The 26,195-nt window shown below is 46.5% G+C and overlaps 1 protein-coding gene across 1 annotated transcript in view; it reads left to right on the top strand.

The window, feature by feature from the left end:
• MAPK15 (mitogen-activated protein kinase 15) overlaps positions 1-25,555 on the top strand; it is a 263,796-nt gene extending 238,241 nt beyond the window's left edge. The window contains exons 11-15 of the mRNA XM_088461832.1: positions 5,020-5,125; positions 12,093-12,378; positions 22,268-22,356; positions 22,990-23,154; positions 25,123-25,555. Coding sequence (XP_088317958.1) covers positions 5,020-5,125; positions 12,093-12,378; positions 22,268-22,356; positions 22,990-23,154; positions 25,123-25,326 — 850 coding nt within the window. The 3' untranslated portion in view covers positions 25,327-25,555. The remainder of the gene's footprint in view (positions 1-5,019; positions 5,126-12,092; positions 12,379-22,267; positions 22,357-22,989; positions 23,155-25,122) is intronic.
• Positions 25,556-26,195: the final 640 nt, after the last annotated feature.

Here is a 26,195-nt window from a genome sequence, read left to right as displayed (position 1 = left end):
CCTTTTCTCTCTCACCCTCAAGTTATCTCTATATCTAGATTTCTTTTTTTGTTTATTGCACATAATCTTAAAATCATTTAATGTTTTTTTGTAGAATATGTTGATAGGTGCACTCCTAACATGTGTAGGAAAGAATTGTGATTTGTTCTTAAATAATCTTTTTCTATGTATATTATTAATGTCATAGATTTTTTCATATTGAATATCGCTCGTTCTCAGTCCTTCTTTATCTGTTGTATCATTTATATTCTCATTCAACAATTGATTAAGGGCCTCCAAAGCCTCCCCATCACCGTCATCCAAAATGATATTCCCACTATCTTCTAATAGATCCCTGGATCGCAGTTGCTTCATAGCAAAATATTTTTTCCTACAGAGTGTTCTAATATACCTGTTTAAATCCACAAATAAATCAAAAAAATTGGGATCCCGTGATGGTGCAAATTTTAGGCCCCTATTCAATAGACTGATCTCATCATTTGACAATTTCTTGGAGGACAGGTTAAAAATACCCCTACTAAGAGTTGGTTTTAATGTAGAAACCGTGTCTTTCTTTTTGCTCCTCCTATTGCCTCCTCTCTTTCCTCTGAATAATCTACTCTTCCTCTTTTTGGTGATTCTGACGAGAGAGCTTGAAACCTGTTCCGTTGTTGCAAATGGGGAGCACATATGGTCCTTGTCTCTTCCCCTAAAAAAGACTGAGAACCATCATTGATCTTGGATGGACTAGCTTTAGAATGATTCAGCTCTCTCTGAGTGTGGTGTATTCTAGATCTGACGTCTCTAGAGTTTTGCGAAATATCGTCCTTCGATAGGTGAGAAATATTTGTATTTCCCCTAGAGATATAGGATGGACTGATAGAAGTCTTCCTATGTGTAAAAATTGGGTGACTAGCACAGTCATCATATTCTCGTGGTCGCCTATTAAATTTAGTCATGCCCTGAAGGAAGACGGGTCCAATCAGAACCAATTCCTGGAGAGAGCACTTCCTAATCAAAGGCATGTGTGCACCTGAGCTCTGCAGCAAGAGCTAGTTAATTAGTGAACACATGAAACAATACACAGACAGACATGAATGACAGGCCATGAATGGACACAGACAAGACAGGATTTCCAGCTACTTGCAAAAAGCCAGAAAAAGGACAGGACATGATGCAGTATCCCAGTAACACTAAGACTGGGAACTACCACAAAGATGATTTGCTAACCACAAATCCTAACAGAGACACATAACACATTCATATCTCCTCACTAACACTGGGAGGAGGCGTGGCCGTGCACTGCTGAGCATGCTGGGATATCCTCAGACCACAGCCACGCCTCCTTCCAGCATACAGAGAGGAGCAATGCACTGCTGAGCCTGCTGGGACATCCTCAGACCACAGCCACGCCTCCTCCCAGCATACAGAGAGGAGCAATGCACTGCTGAGCATGCTGGGACATCCTCACACCACAGCCACACCTCCTCCCAGCATACAGAGAGGAGCAGTGCACTGCTGAGCCTGCTGGGACATCCTCACACCACAGCCATGCCTCCTCCCAGCATACAGAGAGGAGCAATGCACTGCTGAGCCTGCTGGGACATCCTCAGACCACAGCCACGCCTCCTCCCAGCATACAGAGAGGAGCAATGCACTGCTGAGCCTGCTGGGACATCCTCACACCACAGCCACGCCTCCTCCCAGCATACAGAGAGGAGCAATGCACTGCTGAGCCTGCTGGGACATCCTCAGACCACAGCCACGCCTCCTCCCAGCATACAGAGAGGAGAAATGCACTGCTGAGCATGCTGGGACATCCTCACACCACAGCCACACCTCCTCCCAGCATACAGAGAGGAGCAATGCACTGCTGAGCCTGCTGGGACATCCTCACACCACAGCCACGCCTCCTCCCAGCATACAGAGAGGAACAATGCACTGCTGAGCCTGCTGGGACATCCTCAGACCACAGCCACGCCTCCTCCCAGCATACAGAGAGGAGCAATGCACTGCTGAGCATGCTGGGACATCCTCACACCACAGCCACGCCTCCTCCCAGCATACAGAGAGGAGCAATGCACTGCTGAGCCTGCTGGGACGTCCTCACACCACAGCCACGCCTCCTCCCAGCATACAGAGAGGAGCAATGCGCTGCTGAGCCTGCTGGGACGTCCTCACACCACAGCCAAACCTCCTCCCAGCTTACAGAGAGGAGCAATGCACTGCTGAGCCTGCTGGGACATCCTCACACCACAGCCACACCTCCTCCCAGCATACAGAGAGGAGCAATGCGCTGCTGAGCCTGCTGGGACGTCCTCACACCACAGCCACGCCACCTCCCATCATACAAAGAGGAGCAATGCACTGCTGGGACATCCTCACACCACAGTCAAGCCTCCTCCCAGCTTACAGAGAAGAGCAATGCACTGCTGGGACATCCTCACACCACAGCCACACCTCCTCCCAGCATACAGAGAGGAGCAATGCACTGCTGAGCCTGCTGGGACATCCTCAGACCACAGCCATGCCTCCTCCCAGCATACAGAGAAGAGCAATGCACTGCTGGGACATCCTCACACCACAGCCACACCTCCCAGCATACAGAGAGGAGCAATGCGCTGCTGAGCCTGCTGGGACATCCTCAGACCACAGCCACGCCTCCTCCCAGCATACAGAGAGGAGCAATGCACTGCTGAGCATGCTGGGACATCCTCACACCACAGCCACGCCTCCTCCCAGCATACAGAGAGGAGCAATGCACTGCTGAGCCTGCTGGGACATCCTCAGACCACAGCCATGCCTCCTCCCAGCATACAGAGAAGAGCAATGCACTGCTGGGACATCCTCACACCACAGCCACACCTCCCAGCATACAGAGAGGAGCAATGCGCTGCTGAGCCTGCTGGGACATCCTCACACCACAGCCAAACCTCCCAGCTTACAGAGAGGAACAATGCACTGCTGAGCCTGCTGGGACATCCTCAGACCACAGCCACGCCTCCTCCCATCATACAGAGAGGAGCAATGCGCTGCTGAGCATGCTGGGACATCCTCAGACCACAGCCACGCCTCCTCCCATCATACAGAGAGGAGCAATGCGCTGCTGAGCATGCTGGGACATCCTCACACCACAGCCACGCTTCCTCCCAGTATACAGCGAGAGTACCGAGTGATGCAGTTAGCGCACCTCCTGTTCCTTTGTTCAGCCCTCTCTCTGTCCCAGCACAACCAATTTCCCGCCGTTTGGGTTTGTTTTGTTCAGAACGTCTTCGGCTTTTGTTGGGAGTTAGCACTGAATGTGTGAAACAAAAAGGTTTTGCCGTAAAAATTAGTTCTTCTCGGAGACAGTGTACTAACAACCCTGATGTTTTTGTTATATTTGTGGCACATATAGTGTTGCAGAAGAAATAAAAAATAAACTGTATTGGTAAAACAAGCGTATCAGGATTATTTTGGATGTCACATAAGCCAGCGAGACAATGTTTGTAAAACCTGCGTGGAATCACTCCGTGATTGGACTAAAGGTGATGGAAAAGGACTTAATTTCGGCATGCCTATGATGTGGTGTGAGCCAAAAGATCACTTGAGTGACTGCTATTTTTGTGCTGTAAATGTGAAGGGTATGAATCGATTTAAGAAACGTAAATGGGAATACCCATGTATGATTTCTGCGAAACAACCGATACCACATAGCGAGGATTTACCTGTACCGACATTCAGTTCTTTGCGCGAAGTTGAATGTGATGATGTGGAAATGTTAATGTCATCCAGTGCAAGTGACAACACAGATGAAAGTGAGATTGAAGAAAGTTCCTGTACTCCAAACAAATTTTCTCAAAAGGAACTAAACGATTTATTTTGTGACTTGAATTTATCAAAGAAAAAAGGAGCTGAGCTTTTAGCATCCAGACTTCAAGAAAAGTAGCGTCTTGAGCCGGATGTTACTATACTGTTGGAATCTGCAGAGGAACTGCCCGCAAAAAGAATACAAAAGAAAATCCTACAAAAAACAGTTCTCATAGCTTCCTAACACTTATGTATGTAATTATCCTGTGTCTTTTTATTACATGTTACGAATCAAATGTAATCAGAATAAAAAAATCTTTTAAACTATTTTTAACATAGTTTAATTAAAATTTTCATAAATGTTAACGATATATGCATATCTCAAAGACTAGAGCCAATTGAAAAATAAGCATGACATATTCATGATCAGGAGAACAAAATTAATCGAAATCGACTCTTAAATCCCTGGCAACAGATTGATTGTTCCCCAGTGTTATCTATATTTACACAGACTAACTCACAAGTCACTGTGATTCCCAGACCAGCGTTACTGTGTGACTGGATCATATAGCCACACTAAGCACTATTTCCAATAACAGACCAGCGTTACTGTGTGACTGGATCATATAGCCACACTAAGCACTATTTCCAATAACAGACCAGCGTTACTGTGTGACTGGATCATATAGCCACACTAAGCACTATTTCCAATAACAGACCAGCGTTACTGTGTGACTGGATCATATAGCCACACTAAGCACTATTTCCAATAACAGACCAGCGTTACTGTGTGACTGGATCATATAGCCACACTAAGCACTATTTCCAATAACAGACCAGCGTTACTGTGTGACTGGATCATATAGCCACACTAAGCACTATTTCCAATAACAGACCAGCGTTACTGTGTGACTGGATCATATAGCCACACTAAGCACTATTTCCAATAACAGACCAGCGTTACTGTGTGACTGGATCATATAGCCACACTAAGCACTATTTCCAATAACAGACCAGCTGGACCAATGTATGATATGTGGAACTTATCCTTATGTATCGCACTCCTATTCTTCTGTAGATTGTAAGCTTGTGAGCAGCGCTTTTACAACTTTCTGTTAATTCCCAATCTTGTTTGATCACCGTTTGCTCCCAATGATAAATTACTGTGTAATATGTTGGTTGTATATAAATAAATAATATATATTTGTAGTGTATTACTTGAGATTCTGGTGACTGATTTCTGCCTTTCAGATTCCATGCTTTAGCTCGTGAGCCGGCCCTGGATTATGATGTAATTCTCCCTCTGGATGACGACATTCAATTGTCTGTGGCTGAATATCGAAATAAGTTGTATGAGGTAAATCATTTGTAAAATGATCAGTGTATCTTCCCGCTTGTTTCCATATGCCAGCAGGGGCCCATGAGACTACTCTATATAGGGTAGATTATGTACCATGACTTACATTGCAGAATATGGGCCTGACCCAAATGTCCCATGTTTTCCTAAAATGTGTTTAAAATGTCTTCAGTTCCGGTTCACGTTGTCTTTCCATATCCCCGTAAGTCAATGCAAGTTGTAGCACCTGCCTTCTTTTCATAGAATAATTTGCCAACATGTGCCGGTCAGCTAGGCCCTCGGATGAGGACAGACAGTCAGTTTTCCGCCTCCGACACCTCAGATGAAGTATTGGCGGCATCCTCCAGAGAAGCAGCCATCTTCCAGGTGCTGGGACAGGATGGTTATTGCTCCATCCTCCCCCTTCCTATCTCCTTAGTTCTATAGAGGATTGTTTAACGTATACAGCCCTGAGCTTTGTATAGTGTGTCTGAGGACAAGCTGGTCTTCATCTCCTCTATCCTTTTAGAAGATTGATGTTCTATGTATTCTGTTCTGTTCTGTCTTTCCTTCCCTTTCTCTTTATTACTCTTCCCAGACATTAAAGTGGAGACTCTCTCAGAAGAGAGAACCTTGGCCCAGGGTATTGTTGTGCCCGTGAATGCTCCCCCACTTGAGGAGACGGCTTGGGTGGCAACCCTGGCTGAGGTGTTGTCGGAGCTGTCTAGACAGCTGGTCTCAAACAGACAAGTGGATGTAAATGCCTCACTGTCCAAATCTCTATGGCTTTCCGTGAGGACTATGGGCCTGATTCAGACCCATTCGCTATATGCGTGCGCTCGCAAACGGCCCGATGTTCTGCATATGCTTCGTTCTGAACTACTCACTTCGATCGCATACCGCGTGCTCGCCCTGCTGCCCAGTGTAATGAGTGACAGGAGAGGCCATTTGTGGGTGGTAACAGGGGCAGTCCAGTAAAAACGGGGGGTTGGCGATGCGAACGCAGGCGTGCCTGAGTGTTTCAACGCTATTTCAGAGGCGTGCATAATTAACAGGCAGTGTCATGGTACACGTCACCTGGAGTTTTTTTACACTGAAATGCTCGCAGAGCTTGCGGTAGGGTAAGGCAACCACAAGCACTGCGTTCACATCCGATGGTCCTCGATGTACCAATGTTTTCATACACTTCCTGGAGATGACGTGTGCCAGTGGGTGTCTCTACATTCGCCAAGGGGTGTCTGCATACACAGAGCGATCGCTTCCCATGACGTCGATTTGGAAAATTTGCATTCGCTCTAGCGGCCAGCTCTGAATCAGGCCCAATGAGTCTATGATTCCTTCTACTTCCCCATCTACTGAGCCTCCTTGGCTAGATCTGTACAAAGTTTGGTGCAGGTCTCACTGGAGAGACTGCTGGATCACAGAAAAGGAGATTTGCTAGGAATCCTTCAATCTTGGGAAGGTTTAAATTCAGAGGCCTCTTTTCAGGCAGAGGATGACCTTATTGACTAGTCCGACTAGGAGCTTTCTTTGATGATCCTAGGGACATTCAGTGGGAGACATTATAGCAGTAGAGGCTGCGTTTTTAGCCACACCCACTACTGCGTCTGTATGGTAATGCTGTAGCCAATGGGTGTCCTATTGAGATGCCCGGCTCGATTCTGCCGATCTGTGTACGAAGACTCACTTTCAGCTCACCATTGGCTAGCCCTTCAGAAATAGTGCCTGCCTATGACAGATGCAGAATGTCCGACTGACCCTGACCACTGCAGTCCGTACAACGGAGTCTTTGATGGTTTCCCTCTGCGCATGTGTCTATCTCACATTGTCAGACACATGCGCCTGATGACTTCACTGCATCCACCTCTGAATCACCCCCTCAGGATGTTAGAACCTCAATGGCGTTAAGCATGCATATCTCAGACTCGAATGGGCCTGAAACACAAGAGGTGTGAAATAGGCAGTTACCTTTCTTTCATCTCCGCAGTTGGAGTATCTTTTTTATCGGCTGCTTGGTTCTACCCTGATCCAAATTTTCAGTTCTTTCGGAGGTTACTTTCTCTTTATTTCCTCCTGGCAGCAGATAGTACAAAGTGGGAATCTGCTCCATTGATCGATTCCTCCATCACTTGTCTGTCTAAGAAAACCACCTTCATCCTCCTCTCTAAAAGACAGTTCTGACCGGATAATGGATTTCACTCTGAAGAGTATCTTTATTGCTGTGGGAGTAGATCTCTGGCCCACTAGTTTCTGCCTGAGTTAATAAGGTAGTGAGACTGAGACTCTTGGAGAAGAATTGACCTTAGTGGATCATATCAAAGAGACTGCAATCTACATGGCATAGGTGGCCATTGATGTGGGACTAGTTTGTAGGGGAAGCTCGCAGAGCTGTGTGGGTTACGCTTGGGGCAAGCAGACTCAGAGTTGAAGAGATGCTTGGACTCTTCTCTTCTGTGGGCATAGTTTCTTGGACAAGAGTATCGCTTTGGCCACTGGGGGGAAGAGTTACTTTCTTCCCTCTACAGCACCGATGTTCAAGGGAGCCTCCTTTTCATTTCATTCATCCTTACAGCAGAGCACATCCAATACTTGACTAGAGGTCATTCTGCCTCATCCAGGGGATGCCAATCTTGAGTCGCATGTCATCCAGAATCCAGACTATCTGACAAGCCTAATGTATAAGAAGTTGCCCTCATGCATAACGGAGCCCGTCTTTCACATTTTTGGGATAGGTTGGCGAGGACCTCTTAAGATGTCTGGGTTCAGGATATTGTCTCCTTGGGATACAAGATAACCTACTTGGAGGCGGACCCACTTCCACAGGTCTGTCCATATCCCAACAAAAGCATATGGCCCTAAGCTGACTGTACAGACTCTGATTTCTTTAGGGGTCGTGGTGACTGTTCTGGTGGGGCAAGAAAAAATAGGTTTCTATTCTAAGATTTTTCTAGATCCCAAGCCGGACAGGTTGTTTCAACCCATTCTCAGTCTGAAGTCTCTGAAAACTCACTTCAAGTTCCAGAGGCTCAAGATGGAATCTTTGCATTCAGTGAGTTCAGACATGGCATGGGGAATTCCTTGTATCCATGGAAATCTGGTATGCCTTTCTTCACATCTACATATGGGAGCCTCATCAATTCCTTCTGAGCTTCACAGTCCAGGATAACCGTTTTTCTATACAGGGCCTTTACCTTTTGGCCTTTCTACTGCCCTATTTTTATAAAGGCTATGCCAATCATGGTCGCTCTTCTGAGATAACTTGCTAAGAAAGGCACCCTCCCCAGAACCTCATCAGTCTTATGTCAGATTAATGCATCAGGTGTTGATTTCCCATAGTTGGATCATCAATTTTGCAAAATCCAACCTAGTTCATTGCTGTTTCTGGCCATAATTTTCAGTACCTCTCTCCAGAAGGTCCTCTGCCTCTGGACAAGAGTTTGTCATACAGTCCATGATTCGCTTGGGTTTGAGAAAGAAAACAGCCTTGACACACATTTATATGTACCTTTTGGGAATGTTCTCCTAATCTTTTAAATTGGTCCAGTTTAACAGGTTTCCATTCCAGGGAACTCCAGATCAACCTGCGTACTAAATGGAACAGATCTTCTTTTCTCCTGTTCCGGGGCATCCATCTTCCTCAAAGGCTTGATTGTTATTGCTCCAGGACCAGATATCCTGCTGCTCTTTTGGTTGATGCCATGGTTATTCCTTTGTGCATCCACTTTACATCATCTGAATTATTTTTTTTTGCAATATATTTTTATTAGGTTGAACCGGACAAAATGTATTATTATTACCAGTTATTTATATAGCGCACACATATTCCGCAGCGCTTTACAGAGAATATTTGCCCATTCACATCAGTCCCTGCCCCAGTGGAACTTACAGTCTATATTCCCTACCACATGCACGCACACATACATACTAGGGTTAATTTTGTGGGGAGCCAATTAACCTACTGTACCAGTATATTATTGGAGTGTAGGAGGAAACCAGAGCACCCGGAGGAAGCCCACGCAAGCACAGGGAGAATCTCTAAACTCCACACAGTTAGGGCCATGATGGGAATTGAACTCATGACCTTATTGCTGTGAGGCAGTAACGGTAACCATTACACTGTCTGTGCTGCCCCAAAATCAAAGCGAGATGTCCATAAGTATGATAGATATGTAAGAGTACACCTTTATATAAATGCAGAAATCGGTACAGTAAACAGAGGTACACAGCATATCATGGACTTTAAAATACTGTAGCCATAAAACATGACTAAACACATGAGACGAGACACGGGGAGGAAGGGGAGAGGATAGAAAGGGCAATTGGAAAAGTAAGACACCTAGTGTATCTATTGAGAAGATTCCAGCAAAAAAAAGGGCATAGAGACAGGATGCTGGAGGCACTTGGGTATTAGCTGCCTTATAAGTCGTGGAGGACTTAAATTCCAACCAAGAACACCAGATTCAGCGGGATGTTGTTTTTCATCTCCCAAAAGAAGGTCATTCATGTATAGGTCTAGTCTAGTGAACCATTCCTTTAATGAAGGTGGGGAAATAGACCTCCAGTGTACTGGAATGACTGCATTTGTGGCACTGTTAAGGTATTTGAGGAGGGATTACTTACATGAAGCCACAGTACCAGGGTATAAATTTAATAACTAAAAAGAGGAACTTCACTGCCAGTGATTGTTATAGAAAGGGTTATAACCTCCCAAAAGGGGTGGGGAATGGGGCAGTTCCATCAGGTATGTAGCGGGGAACATTCTACTGAGTTACATCTGCAACAACCGGCCGATACCCCAGGTTCGAATTTTGCAAGAGCAACGGGGCACCAATACCAGTGAGAGAAAACTTGTTGAGTTTCTATAACTGATTAACTTACAGAACTGGCAAATGTATTTAGAAAAATATTTTGCTGGTATCTGGTTGTACCCGCAAATCTCTTGCCCAATCCCCAATGAATTTAGGAGGTTCCTGAAATGAGTTTTCAATCAAAAATGTATTGCCCTTGGAGAGAAAATGTGTTGAATGCAAACGGGCCAGGCACATGTCCTCGAAAGCAGTTAAGGGTCTGTTACAGGTCAGCCGAACCTCCCAGCTTTGACCAAAGTGTTCAAGCTGCAAAAACCGCTATATCCCATCACCCGGCAATGACCATTTGGCCTGTAAGGCACTAAAGAACACACCCCATCATCCACCAGGTAGCCAACATATAGAATTCCACTCTGTATCCATTCCCGAAAAGCAGTATTTGGGATGCCTGGAGGGAAACTGGGGTTGCCAAACAGTAGGGTCAGGAGTGAGAATACAGAAGAAACCCAGGGCGGCCTCCTTAATTTATTCCATCTAGCCAACGTTGGGCCGACTAGTAGGATGTGAAATGACCGAAACCTTAGACCTCCAAGGAAATAGCAAAGTGGTAATAGGGAGAGAGTGGTCTTCCAGGTTAACCCACTGCTTGGCATCCCTGTTCTTGTCAAGTCATTGACCTGACTGAGCATAATAGCATCGTAGTATGTGGGTAAATATGGGATTTGAAGACCCCCCCCCATGTGTTTGCGTCTGAACAGGGTAGCGTGGTTTCCTACCCCTCCATGCAAAGTCCCTCACGAGGTTATGTAAGTCTCATCCACTCTTTGGGGACGTGGATGGGAGATCTTCTGAATTTAACATCTTGGCTGTTGATGCTTCCATATTGAGATCCAAGGGTTTTACTGAGTGTCATCCAGACGATTCTAAAAACTATGAAACTAGTTCCACCAAAGATTATCACTGGATTTGGCAGACTTATACATCCTGTTGGGAAGCTAAACATTTTCTTACATCTACCTTGCGCCTGCCTCATCTTTAGTTTTTGCAGGAAGGTTTGGATGCTGGCTTGAGTCTGGGATCATTCAGGTGTCGGCTTGTGTTGATAAAGTGCAAACCTTTCTGCAGAGGGTATTGCATGTTTAGTCCCTATTTGTTCCTCCCACTACTCCATGGGACCTTAATATGGTCCATTATTCCTTGCAGCGGTAACCCTTTTAGATTCCACTGTTTCTCATTTTTGTCACCATTGCTGCCGTCACAAGGGCAGTTCCCCTTTTTAGTATTTTGTGAAGATAGTTATGACCTATGGACAAATACCTCTTTCTTACCAAAGGTTGTGTTGACATTCCCTATTAATTCACAGATTGTAGCTTTAAGTAGGGGGAGGTCCCCTGAAGATTCTCTTCAATCTTTGGACGGTTTGTGCTTTAAAAATCAGATAAGCATACTTCCGACTTGCGTAGGATGGATAATTTGTTTGCTGTCTATGACCCTCACAAGTGGGGATGACCAGCTTCTAAACAGACTATTGTTCGTTGGCTTTGAGCTGCCATTCAACAGGGTTACATTGTTCAAGGTCAGCTGGTACCTCCCCGGATTATGGCTCACTCCACTAGGTCCCTAGGCACCTCTTGGGCTGCGTTTCATGGGGCTTCGACTGAACAGTTGTGCAGGGTGGCCACCTGGGCATCCATGCACACTTTTTTGCCAAATTCTACAGGTTTGACACATTGCATCCAGGAATTTGAGTTTTGACTGCTTGAGAGCGCTCCCTCCCTTGAGGACTGATTTCAGACGTCCCCAGTGTTCTAGTGTCTCCCAGTGGAAGGAGAAAGTGGGATTTTAGTACTTACTGTAAAATCAATTTCCCTGACTTTATGGAGGTGACTGGATGCACTTTCTGTTATTATTCTTGTTCTGCCCATATTTCTGTTGGCACAGTTTGTGTGTTCTCTCTTCCCTTTCTCTGTCTTGGGCTTAATTAGAATTAACTGAAGTCTGTGATCATCATATAGGGGGTTCAAAGCAATTCAGGCTCCACACACCACCATCTATACCACAGTATTTTAGCATCCACTATGGAAATGGACAAATGGGTTTTACCATAAGTACAAATCTGCTTTTTCATTCTGAAAGTAAATCTCAAATCACCTTACTGACCTGTTGCTGTTTTCCTGCAGATGATTCTTGAGAGAAAAATTAACACTCGGCGACAAAAACGAGAAACCCTGAAAGAGAGTGTGGACCCTGTGGCCAAACATTCCCAGGAGCCAAGTTGTGTACAAGCAAAAGAGGACACAGAAGCTGCTAGATCAGATACTGGCAGTGCTCCAGGATGTACTAGCCACACAGCTCACCATGCAACAGACCGCTTTACTGCGCCTACGGAGCATACAGACAGCATGCAATATGGCCCTAAACCTAAGGCTCCCATTTATAACCCTATAACGCACAGTGTGACACAGCGTATGTAATATAGACCTAGATCATAAGATGTGATCCATGCCATGCCTTGTGTACTTGCATTTACTGATATTCATCACCTGTCTTTTGAGTCAATCCATACAAAGTGGTCAAATTATGAATTTTCTGGTTGCGTGACCATTTTTTTTTTATTTTTTTATAATATTTTGTCGGTTATCTCCCCAATATGCCAATAGTTCAAGACCACTAAAAAAAATTTTTTTTTTTACTTGCTTCCTTGTCATAATTGTGGCCAGCTTTAATTCATGGCAGACAGTGATTATTGTGTTTCCAGGTATTTACATAAATGCAAATATATCAGGACTGGGATGTGGTAGAGCCTCTCAGCAACGTTTGGGCTACATTTTTGGTTTGATGCATAGATTACCTTATTTCACTTTAATGGTGTAAAAGAGGGCCTAACGAGAACAAAATATTTGTGAAAATATGATTATATGGAAAGAAATATCAGGTTTCAGTTATTTGTGAGACGTACATATGTACTAGTAGTTTGTTACCACAATTGCTGAAGTCTGAGATTTGTGTCCTACTGTGTTACCAACTTTAGCCCTAAAAATCTCGGGTTAATTGTTGGCTCAAGTCAAGGTTCATATGATATTAAGCTACTGTGACAATTTTAAGTTTGAGACTGAAGGTAGAATAAAGTTGTTGATACAGAAAATGTTTATTTTTTTACAGGAGCCATATACCTTTATAATACTGGACTTAATGTCTAAACTTAAAGGATTATTTTTAATAATAGGGCAGGAGCTACCATCGATTTGATCCTCTGTCAGAGAGCAAGATTAAATGCTACTTAGCTGCAACCTCTGGAGAGTATGAAGACGTCCAAGTGAGCAAGTCTGTCCCTCTCACAATCAGGATCAAAGACACCGATGACTATGTGTACGATGGACTGTGGTGACTGGGAGACGTGGATGACATCCGTGTACAGAACATGACATTCACCTGGTTTTCTATCATCCATCAGGACAAAGGACCACATTTCAGAAGAACAACAAGGACTTAACCTGGTTTCCGTTGCATTGTTTTCTCAGAATAGTTTTCAATCAATGGAGCTGACAACATCAACTGGATGATCACACAATATTCAGCCTAAACTTTCTGAGGATATTTCCCACCTACTGCTGGAAAAACAAATGTAGTCACTTGTGAGTACATAAAAAGTCTTATTAAATATATATGTCTAAATATAGTTTTTTTTTTTAATAATAGGGCATTAAGTCCAGTATCATAAATGTATATGGAGGTATGTTGTTTTTTTTTTTTTTTTTATCAATAACTTAATTCTACCTTCAGTCTCAAACTTGACATTTTCACAGTAGCTTAGAATCATATGAACCTTGACTTGAGCCAAAATTAAAATTTTTGCCAACCTGGGATTTTTAGGCCTCAAGTTGGTAAACTTTTGAAAAAATTTAATTTTCAAAATCTCAGTCTTCAGCATTTTTGGTAGCAAACTACGAGTACAGCCATGGCCAAAAGTTTAGAGAATGACACAAGTATTGGTTTTCACAAAGTCTGCTGCATATACTCCAGAATGCAATTAATTCATCTTATCACTCTTCATGACAAAGTCCCTCTTTGCCATCACAATGAACTTAATCCCAAAAACAAAATTTCCACTGCATTTCAGCCCTGCCAGAAAAGTACCAGCTGACATCATGTCAGTGATTCTCTCATTAACACAGGTGAGAGTGTTGACGAGGACAAGGCTGGAGATCACTCTGTCATGCTGATTGATTTAGAATAACAGACTGGAAGCTTTAAAAGGAGGGTGGTGCTTGAAATCATTGTTCTTCCTCTGTTCAGCATGATTACCTGCAAGGAAACACGTGCAGTCATTATTGCTTTGCACTAATTTCACAGGCAAGGATTTTACTGCTGGTAAGATTGCATCTGAATCAACCATTTATCGGATTATCAAGAACTTCAAGGAGGGAGGTTCAATAGTTGTGAAGAAGGCTTCAGGGTGCCCAAGAACATCCAGCAAGCACCAGGATTGTTTCCTAAAGTTCATTCAGCTGCGGAATCTGGGCACCACCAGTGCAGAGCTTGCTCAGGAATGGTAGCAGGCAGGTGTGAGTGCATCTTCACGTGAGGCGAAGACACTTGGATGATGGCCTGGTGTCAAGAAGGGCAGCAAGGAAGCCACTTCTCTCCACTAAAACATCAGGAACAGACTGATATTCTGCAAAAGGTACAGGGATTAGACTGCTGAGGACTGGGGTAAAGTTATTTTCTCTGATGAATCCTCTTTTAGATTGTTTGGGGAAATTGAAAAACGCTTGTCTGGAGAAGGAAAGGTGAGCGCTACCATCAGTCCTGTGTCATGACAACAGTAACGCATCCTGAGACCATTCATATGTGGGGTTGCTTCTCAGCCAAGGGAGTGGGCTCACTCACAATTTTGCCTAAGAACACAGCCATGAATAAAGAACGGTACCAACACCTCCTCCAAGAGCAACTTCTCCCAACCATCCAAGAACAGTTTGGTGAGGAACAATGCCTTTTCCAGCATGATGGAGCACCTTGCCATAAGGCAAAAGTGATAACTAAGTGGCTCGGGGAGCAAAACATCGAAATTTTGGGTCCATGGCCAGGAAACTCTCCAGACCTTAATCCCATTGAGAACTTGTGGTCAATCCTCAAGAGGTGGGTGGACAAACATAAACCTACAAATTCTGACAAACTCCGAGAAGGTGAGTGACTGCATGCCAGGGTGAATTGGAGAGGTCTTGAAAAAGAAAGGTCAACACTGCAAATATTCACTCTCTGCATAAACTTAATGTCATTGTCAATAAAAGCCTTTGACACTTATGTAATGCTGTAATGTTACCTCAGTATACCATAGTAACATCTGACACTTATGTAATGCTGTAATGTTACCTCAGTATACCATAGTAACATCTGACACTTATGTAATGCTGTAATGTTACCTCAGTATACCATAGTAACATCTGACACTTATGTAATGCTGTAATGTTACCTCAGTATACCATAGTAACATCTGACACTTATGTCATGCTGTAATGTGACCTCAGTATACCATAGTAACATCTGACACTTATGTCATGCTGTAATGTGACCTCAGTATACCATAGTAACATCTGACACTTATGTCATGCTGGAATGTGACCTCAGTATACCATAGTAACATCTGACACTTATGTCATGCTGTAATGTGACCTCAGTATACCATAGTAACATCTGACACTTATGTAATGCTGTAATGTGACCTCAGTATACCATAGTAACATCTGACACTTATGTAATGCTGTAATGTTACCTCAGTATACCATAGTAACATCTGACACTTATGTAATGCTGTAATGTCACCTCAGTATACCATAGTAACATCTGACACTTATGTAATGCTGTAATGTTACCTCAGTATACCATAGTAACATCTGACACTTATGTGATGCTGTAATGTTACCTCAGTATACCATAGTAAGATCTGACACTTATGTAATGTTACCTCAGTATACCATAGTAACATCTGACACTAATGTAATGCTGTAATGTTACCTCAGTATACCATAGTAAGATCTGACACTTATGTAATGCTGTAATGTTACCTCAGTATACCATAGTAACATCTGACACTAATGTAATGCTGTAATGTTACCTCAGTATACCATAGTAACATCTGACACTTATGTAATGCTGTAATGTGACCTCAGTATACCATAGTAACATCTGACACTTATGTAATGCTGTAATGTTACCTCAGTATACCATAGTAACATCTGACACTTATGTAATGCTGTAATGTCACCTCAGTATACCATAGTAACATCTGACACTTATGTAATGCTGTAATGTTACCTCAGTATACCATAGTAACATCTGACACTTATGTGATGCTGTAATGTTACCTCAGTATACCATAGTAAGATCTGACACTTATGTAATGTTACCTCAGTATACCATAGTAACATCTGACACTAATGTAATGCTGTAATGTTACCTCAGTATACCATAGTAAGATCTGACACTTATGTAATGCTGTAATGTTACCTCAGTATACCATAGTAAGATCTGACACTTATGTAATGCTGTAATGTTACCTCAGTATACCATAGTAACATCTGACACTTATGTAATGCTGTAATGTCACCTCAGTATACCATAGTAACATCTGACACTTATGTAATGTTACCTCAGTATACCATAGTAACATCTGACACTTATGTAATGCTGTAATGTTACCTCAGTATACCATAGTAAGATCTGACACTTATGTAATGCTTGTAATGTTACCTCAGTATACCATAGTAAGATCTGACACTTATGTAATGCTGTAATGTTACCTCAGTATACCATAGTAACATCTGACACTTATGTAATGCTGTAATGTTACCTCAGTATACCATAGTAACATCTGACACTAATGTAATGCTGTAATGTTACCTCAGTATACCATAGTAACATCTGACACTTATGTAATGCTGTAATGTTACCTCAGTATACCATAGTAAGATCTGACACTTATGTAATGCTGTAATGTTACCTCAGTATACCATAGTAACATCTGACACTAATGTAATGCTGTAATGTTACCTCAGTATACCATAGTAACATCTGACACTTATACTGAGGTAACATTACAGCATTACATAAGTGTCAGATGTTACTATGGTATACTGAGGTAACATTACAGCATTACATTAGTGTCAGATGTTACTATGGTATGTAATGCTGTAATGTTACCTCAGTATACCATAGTAACATCTGACACTTATGTAATGCTGTAATGTTACCTCAGTATACCATAGTAAGATCTGACACTTATGTAATGCTGTAATGTTACCTCAGTATACCATAGTAACATCTGACACTTATGTAATGCTGTAATGTTACCTCAGTATACCATAGTAACATCTGACACTAATGTAATGCTGTAATGTTACCTCAGTATACCATAGTAACATCTGACACTTATGTAATGCTGTAATGTTACCTCAGTATACCATAGTAAGATCTGACACTAATGTAATGCTTGTAATGTTACCTCAGTATACCATAGTAACATCTGACACTTATGTAATGCTGTAATGTTACCTCAGTATACCATAGTAACATCTGACAAATAGGTCTAATAACACTCAAGCAGCAAACTTTGTGATAACCAATATTTGAGTCATTCTCAAATCTTTTGGCCACGGCTGTACATATGTATAACTGAAACCAAGCTGAGATAATTTCACCCTGAAAAGTAATATTTGTTCTCTTTGGGCCCTCTTTTGCACCATTAAAGTGAAATAAGGTAATCTATGGGGTATATTCAATTAGCCACGGGGTTGTCCTCTGTGACTAATTGCTGTCCTAAACCCCTGCGGTGCGGGGAAAAGCTATTGAATTAAATAGCCTTTTCCCCGCACCATAAAATCGGGACTCACGCAGGTAAACACATTGATTCCGCGTAAACTGCGGAATCAATGTGTGTTTTTACCCACGCGCAAAGGCCGATTTAATTGTATTAACAAGGATTTTACCTCGCACCTCCAGGAGCAGCGTGGTAAAATCCGACTTTGGGGACTCCCGTGCGAGGAATCCTCGGCAATTGAATAAGACCGGCACAGCAATTAGTCGTGGGGACAACCCCGCAGCTAATTGAATATGCCTCTATGCATCAAACCAAAAATATAGTGTCTGCCGTGATTTAAAAATGGCCACCATTTCAAAAAGGAAGCAAGTAAAAAGAAATATTAGTGGTTTGGAAGTATTGGCATATAGGGGAGATAACAACGATATAAATGGTCATGCAACTGATGTTGGACTACATCATATGGGAGACCCTTGTACCTTCACCCTTTACTCCTCAACCTCTCTCTTACCCTCTTGCCTTCACCGCTTGCTCTGGCATTTATCTCTCGCCCTCCCCCCTTGCTCTGGCATTTCTCTCGCCCTCCTGAAGTCACCCCTTGCTCTGGCATTTCTCTCTCACCCTTCTGCCCTCACCATTTGCTCTGGCACTTCTCTCTCACCCTCCTGAAGTCACCCCTTGCTCTGGCATTTCTCTCTCGCCCTCACCCCTTGCTCTGGCATTTCTCTCTCGCCCTCCTGTCCTCACCCCTTGCTCTGGCATTTCTCCCTCACCCTCCTGAAGTCACCCCTTGCTCTGGCATTTCTCTCTCGCCCTCACCCCTTGCTCTGGCATTTCTCTCTCGCCCTCCTGCAGTTACCCCTTGCTCTGGCATTTCTCTCTCACCCCCTTGCCCTCACCCCTTGCTCTGGCATTTCTCCCTCACCCTCCTGAAGTCACCCCTTGCTCTGGCATTTCTCTCTCTCCCCCCTGCCCTCACCCCTTGCTCTGGCATTTCTCCCTCACCCTCCTGAAGTCACCCCTTGCTCTGGCATTTATCTCTCGCCCTCCCCCCTTGGTCTGGCATTTATCTCTCGCCCTCACCCCTTGCTCTGGCATTTCTCTCTCGCCCTCACCCCTTGCTCTGGCATTTCTCTCTCGCCCTCCTGCAGTTACCCCTTGCTCTGGCATTTCTCTCTCACCCTCCTGCCCTCACCCCTTGCTCTGGCATTTCTCTCTCGCCCTCCTGCCCTCACCCCTTGCTCTGGCATTTCTCTCACCCTCCTGCCCTCACCCCTTGCTCTGGCATTTCTCTCGCCCTCCTGCCCTCACCCCTTGCTCTGGCATTTCTCTCTCGCCCTCCTGCCCTCACCCCTTGCTCTGGCATTTCTCTCACCCTCCTGCCCTCACCCCTTGCTCTGGCATTTCTCTCGCCCTCCTGCCCTCACCCCTTGCTCTGGCATTTCTCTCGCCCTCCTGCCCTCACCCCTTGCTCTGGCATTTCTCTCTCGCCCTCCTGCCCTCACCATTTGCTCTGGCATTTCTCTCTCACCCTCCTGCCCTCACCCCTTGCTCTGGCATTTCTCTCTCACCCTCCTGCCCTCACCCCTTGCTCTGCAACTTCTCTCTCACCCTCCTGCCCTCACCCCTTGCTCTGGCATTTCTCTCTCGCCCTCCTGCCCTCACCCCTTGCTCTGGCACTACTGTCTCCTGCCCTCACCATTTGCTCTGGCACTTCTCTCTCGCCCTCCACCTTGCTCTGGCATTTCTCTCTCACCCTCCTCAAGTCACCTCTTGCTCTGGCATTTCTCTCTCACCCTCCTGCCCTCACCCCTTGATCTGGCATTTCTCTCTCACCCTCCTGCCCTCACCCCTTGCTCTGGCATTTCTCTCTCGCCCTCCTGCCCTCACCCCTTGCTCTGGCATTTCTCTCTCGCCCTCCTGCCCTCACCCCTTGCTCTGGCATTTCTCTCTCACCCTCCTGCCCTCACCCCTTGCTCTGGCATTTCTCTCTCACCCTCCTGCCCTCACCCCTTGCTCTGCAACTTCTCTCTCACCCTCCTGCCCTCACCCCTTGCTCTGGCATTTCTCTCTCGCCCTCCTGCCCTCACCATTTGCTCTGGCATTACTCTCTCGCCCTCCTGCCCTCACCCCTTGCTCTGGCATTTCTCTCTCACCCCCTTGCCCTCACCCCTTGCTCTGGCATTTCTCCCTCACCCTCCTGAAGTCACCCCTTGCTCTGGCATTTCTCTCTCTCCCCCCTGCCCTCACCCCTTGCTCTGGCATTTCTCCCTCACCCTCCTGAAGTCACCCCTTGCTCTGGCATTTATCTCTCGCCCTCCCCCCTTGGTCTGGCATTTATCTCTCGCCCTCACCCCTTGCTCTGGCATTTCTCTCTCGCCCTCCTGCAGTTACCCCTTGCTCTGGCATTTCTCTCTCACCCCCTTGCCCTCACCCCTTGCTCTGGCACTTCTCTCTCACCCCCCTGCCCTCACCCCTTGCTCTGGCATTTCTCCCTCACCCTCCTGAAGTCACCCCTTGCTCTGGCATTTCTCCCTCACCCTCCTGAAGTCACCCCTTGCTCTGGCATTTATCTCTCGCCCTCCCCCCTTGCTCTGGCATTTCTCTCTCGCCCTCACCCCTTGCTCTGGCATTTCTCTCTCGCCCTCCTGCAGTTACCCCTTGCTCTGGCATTTCTCTCTCACCCCCTTGCCCTCACCCCTTGCTCTGGCATTTCTCTCTCACCCTCCTGCCCTCACCCCTTGCTCTGGCATTTCTCTCTCGCCCTCCTGCCCTCACCCCTTGCTCTGGCATTTCTCTCACCCTCCTGCCCTCACCCCTTGCTCTGGCATTTCTCTCGCCCTCCTGCCCTCACCCCTTGCTCTGGCATTTCTCTCTCGCCCTCCTGCCCTCACCCCTTGCTCTGGCATTTCTCTCACCCTCCTGCCCTCACCCCTTGCTCTGGCATTTCTCTCGCCCTCCTGCCCTCACCCCTTGCTCTGGCATTTCTCTCGCCCTCCTGCCCTCACCCCTTGCTCTGGCATTTCTCTCTCGCCCTCCTGCCCTCACCATTTGCTCTGGCATTTCTCTCTCACCCTCCTGCCCTCACCCCTTGCTCTGGCATTTCTCTCTCACCCTCCTGCCCTCACCCCTTGCTCTGCAACTTCTCTCTCACCCTCCTGCCCTCACCCCTTGCTCTGGCATTTCTCTCTCGCCCTCCTGCCCTCACCCCTTGCTCTGGCACTACTGTCTCCTGCCCTCACCATTTGCTCTGGCACTTCTCTCGCCCTCCACCTTGCTCTGGCATTTCTCTCTCACCCTCCTCAAGTCACCTCTTGCTCTGGCATTTCTCTCTCACCCTCCTGCCCTCACCCCTTGATCTGGCATTTCTCTCTCACCCTCCTGCCCTCACCCCTTGCTCTGGCATTACTCTCTCGCCCTCCTGCCCTCACCCCTTGCTCTGGCATTTCTCTCTCGCCCTCCTCCCCTGCTCTGGCACTGCTCTCTCACCCTCCTGCCCTCATTGCTCTGCAACTTCTGTCACCCTCCTGCCCTCACCCCTTGCTCTGGCATTTCTCTCACCCTCCTGCCCTCACCCCTTGCTCTGGCATTTCTCTCTCACCCTCCTGCCCTCACCCCTTGCTCTGGCATTTCTCTCTCGCCCTCCTGCCCTCACCCCTTGCTCTGGCATTTCTCTCTCGCCCTCCTGCCCTCACCATTTGCTCTGGCATTTCTCTCTCGCCCTCCTGCCCTCACCCCTTGCTCTGGCATTTCTCTCTCGCCCTCCTCCCCTGCTCTGGCACTGCTCTCTCACCCTCCTGCCCTCATTGCTCTGCAACTTCTGTCACCCTCCTGCCCTCACCCCTTGCTCTGGCATTTCTCTCACCCTCCTGCCCTCACCCCTTGCTCTGGCATTTCTCTCTCGCCCTCCTGCCCTCACCCCTTGCTCTGGCATTTCTCTCTCGCCCTCCTGCCCTCACCATTTGCTCTGGCATTACTCTCTCGCCCTCCTGCCCTCACCCCTTGCTCTGGCATTTATCTCACCCTCCTGCCCTCACCCCTTGCTCTGGCATTTCTCTCTCACCCTCCTGCCCTCACCCCTTGCTCTGGCATTTCTCTCTCACCCTCCTGCAGTTACCCCTTGCTCTGGCATTTCTCCCTCACCCTCCTGCCCTCACCCCCTGCTCTGGCATTTCTCTCTCGCCCTCACCCCTTGCTTTGGCATTTCTCTCTCGTCCTCCTGCCCTCACCCCTTGCCCTCACCCCTTGCTCTGGCCCTCCCCCCATACTCTGGCATTTCTCTCTTGCCCCCTTCTAAGTTTCTCCCTTTTGCCCCTCCCACACTATGGCACTTTACTGTCTTTACTGCCTTAGCCTCTGTCTTCTGGTGTTTTGTTCTGACTCTCTCCCATACAAGTATCTGCAGTCTGTATAGTATTGTGCTATGAAATATGAATTTAATTTCGTTTGTGCATAAAGGAAACAACCAAAATGATCAGTAACAGTTTAGCGGTTTCCCCACCTAATAACATTGTAACTTGTTTTATATTTGAATCTCAGCTGGGTCTGGGCATTGGCGAGGTAACACACCACACAAGAAGTCAGGATGTCAGGAACAGAACGTGGCCTCACAGTCTGGCATGCATGGGGTAAGTTACTGCTGCGGGATGTAGTCAGGATACGCTATCCTGACACTAAACGCCAGACATGGGACTAAAGATAATCCCGACACCTATCATTAGCCCCATGACGAAATCCTGACACCCGGCATACTGAACGAAGGAAAGCCGGGTGTCTTAGGTTATAGCCGCGGAGTGGGGGTGGGGTGGGTTTAGCTTCAGTAACCCCCGGGGGCACTTGGGGTAAGGCACCCCCTCGGGGGCTAGGTTAGGGTTAGACACCCCCCTGGGAGGGTTAGATTTAGGGTGTGGGAAGAGGGGGTTAGGTTTACGCACCATCGTGGGGAGATTAGGGTTAGGCATTTAGGGGGGAGGTTAGGGTTAGGCACCACTAAGGGAGGGTTAGGGTACTTACCACACCCCTGTCTGTCTTCCGCTTACATACCGATTCCGCCGCTGCTAGGCACAGACAGGGAGAAGTAAACAGCTGCTGCCTTTATTATCGGTTATCTCCATCTTCTGTATATATTGTATTGTATGCCAAGGGATGCCATTTGGATGCCAAGGGATTGATCACAGTAAATGTTTATTTGTTCTACCATATTAAAATAACTGACTTTGGCTGATTAACTAAAAATAATGGATATATATTTTCCCATAAAGGTGAATAAAAACTTGGAACCAAGAGGAAAATCTGCTCCTATTGTCAGGGCTCGTTCTCTCTCACTAACCCAGCAAGCACGTGCCGCAGCTCCTAACAACCTTCTCACTCGGAAGGATGCAGCACCCCCAGGAGCAGTAAGCGTAGCAGCAGTTAGTGCCAGGCTGGTGAGTAATCGGGAGCATACAGCTGGTGTGACCGAGGTCCAATCTAGCCTGGTGAGTGTGGGAGGTGTGCATCTGGTGGCACTGGACTAGGCTGGTGGGTATGGGAGGTGGTACTGGACTATTCTGGTGAGTGTGGGAGGTGTGCATCTGGTGGGACTGGACTAGGCTGGTGAGTGTGGGAGGTGTTCATCTGGTGGGACTGGACTAGGCTGGTGAGTGGGGGAGGTGTGCATCTGGTGGGACTGGACTAGGCTGGTGAGTGGGGGAGGTGTGCATCTGGTGGGACTGGACTAGGCTGGTGAGTGGGGGAGGTGTGCATCTGGTGGGACTGGACTAGGCTGGTGAGTGGGGGAGGTGTGCATCTGGTGGGACTGGACTAGGCTGGTGAGTGGGGGAGGTGTGCATCTGGTGGGACTGGACTAGGCTGGTGAGTGGGGGAGGTGGTACACCTGGTGGGACTGGACTAGGCTGGTGAGTGGGGGAGGTGGTACATCTGGTGGGACTGGACTAGGCTGGTGGGTATGGGAGGTGGTACACCTGGTGGGACTGGACTAGGCTGGTGAGTGGGGGAGGTGTGCATCTGGTGGGACTGGACTAGGCTGGTGAGTGTGGGAGGTGGTACACCTGGTGGGACTGGACTAGGCTGGTGAGTGTGGGAGGTGTGCATCTGGTGGGGACTGGACTAGGCTGGTGAGTGTGGGAGGTGTGCATCTGGTGGGACTGGACTAGGCTGGTGAGTGGGGGAGGTGTGCATCTGGTGGGACTGGACTAGGCTGGTGAGTGTGGGAGGTGGTACACCTGGTGGGACTGGACTAGGCTGGTGAGTGTGGGAGGTGTGCATCTGGTGGGGACTGGACTAGGCTGGTGAGTGTGGGAGGTGTGCATCTGGTGGGACTGGACTAGGCTGGTGAGTGGGGGAGGTGTGCATCTGGTGGGACTGGACTAGGCTGGTGAGTGGGGGAGGTGTGCATCTGGTGGGACTGGACTAGGCTGGTGAGTGTGGGAGGTGTTCATCTGGTGGGACTGGACTAGGCTGGTGAGTGGGGGAGGTGTGCATCTGGTGGGACTGGACTAGGCTGGTGAGTGTGGGAGGTGTTCATCTGGTGGGACTGGACTAGGCTGGTGGGTATGGGAGGTGGTACACCTGGTGGGACTGGACTAGGCTGGTGAGTGGGGGAGGTGTGCATCTGGTGGGACTGGACTAGGTTGGTGAGTGTGGGGGAGGGGGGAGGAAATACACTTAGTGTGACTGAGGACTAGACTAGTGAGTAGGGGTTGTGTAGGTACATCCTATACTGGAGAGTAGTGGGTAAGTACACTTAGTGAGCCTGAGGTCCAGACTAGACTGGTGAGTGGGAGGGGTACACCTGGTGTGACTGGTGAGTAGAGGTTGTGTAGGTATGGGCCACACTGTAGAGTAGTAGATGACTACCACGGTGTGAGGTCCAGATTACACTGTTGAGTACATAGGGTATGATTTAGGTAAGTAAAGCTAGGTACATACTATGCTAAATCGGCCCAATAATTGTAATCGCATGATTGCCTCATTTATTGTAGTGTGTACACATGAGCGTTTAGCTGACGGAAACTGTAAATAAAAATCCCAGCTACAAACGCACTTCTACGATTATCCGATGTTCCGATATCATGCAGTGTGTGTGCATTCTCAATAATCTGACCATATTTCCTTAGATTTTTTCCTGATTTCTTCATCATCCTTGTGGGCGTACATGTGAAATTCACTAGGTAAATTGTATAGTGTGTACCGCAGATATTTGGTGCTTGAATTTGCCTAAAAATTGTCCCGATTTTCGGTTTGATCAAAAAAATTGCACGGTATGTACCTAGCTGTAGGAAGAGTCCAGACTGGTGAGCACTAATGTCTGTCATTGAGCTATGATGCAACCAGAGGATTCTACTAAATTTGTAGACTTGTCAGAGCCGATATTTTTGTTTTCTTCAATTTAGAATCAGCGCACTCCAATAGCCGGGGCTCGTGAGCTGCGATCCGCTCAGAAATTCAGCAGGAAAATGTTCCAGGGAACAAACAACATCGGCACAGCCGGTGACCCCAAGGCTTCTCTACAGAGTTACACACAGGCCTATGGGACCATCAGTAAGTCAGCGTTGCAGAGTCTGCCCTTACAGAACTGCTCACATGGGGACAAGTGATCGGGTAAAGAAACTTTTCTACTGTAAGCTGCTACTGGCCGTATCTTCCAGGGGCCGAGTATTACAGCTGTATGCGGGATCTCTCATCCAGCACCTAAGTGCCTGTTACTTTTGCTGTCCTCAGATGACATTTTGTTTCTGTGTCACATATAACATACCATATAATATGTGCCTTGTATATAGTCCAAACCTGGGACCACCGATCAGGCAATAAACAATGTGCAATAAATTCCAAGTGATGTATTTTCATGGGCGTCAAACCCTTTTGCGATGTGATATTTCTACCTGTTAGGGCTTCTTTTATACTGGTCCAATGAGACAATAATAGAGGTGGTTTCTTTATTCCAGCTGTCTTGTGTGGTTATTTTCTAAATGTTCCTGTGTATAGTGAAAGTACAATTTGTAAAGCATTACATTACTTCATGTGAAATAATATGATTGTTATATGCATCCTGAAAGACATAATTCAGCTGGTCATCCACTACCAGGATAGAAAATTGTGAGCAAATGGACGATTGTATAATGTATGGGAGGAAATGACAAACACTGGAAAACAGACAAATTGGTTAAAAGAAACACTGTGAGGAATATAGAGATATGGCACATAGCGCAAATTATAGTTTTAATGTCATAACAGATTGGTAATTACAAGCCATAGAATAACTGGTTTTCTAAATGTGAGGGCAGGAGAGCTGTCTGTCCTTAGTGTCTGTCCTTAGTGTCTGTCCTTAGTGTCTGTCCTTAGTGTCTGTCCTTAGTGCCTGTCCTTAGTGCCTGTCCTTAGTGCCTGTCCTTAGTGCCTGTCCTTAGTGCCTGTCCTTATTAGGTCATGTATCCTGGGAGTCCTGTTACAAGTTAATGAAAGGCAG

This window comes from Taudactylus pleione, unplaced genomic scaffold (genome assembly GCF_031769625.1).
Source record: "Taudactylus pleione unplaced genomic scaffold, aTauple2 ptg001108l, whole genome shotgun sequence".
NCBI classification, from domain to species: Eukaryota; Metazoa; Chordata; class Amphibia; order Anura; family Myobatrachidae; genus Taudactylus; species Taudactylus pleione.
Note: the sequence above shows the minus strand (reverse complement) of the source record. Positions and strands in the feature narration are given on the sequence as shown.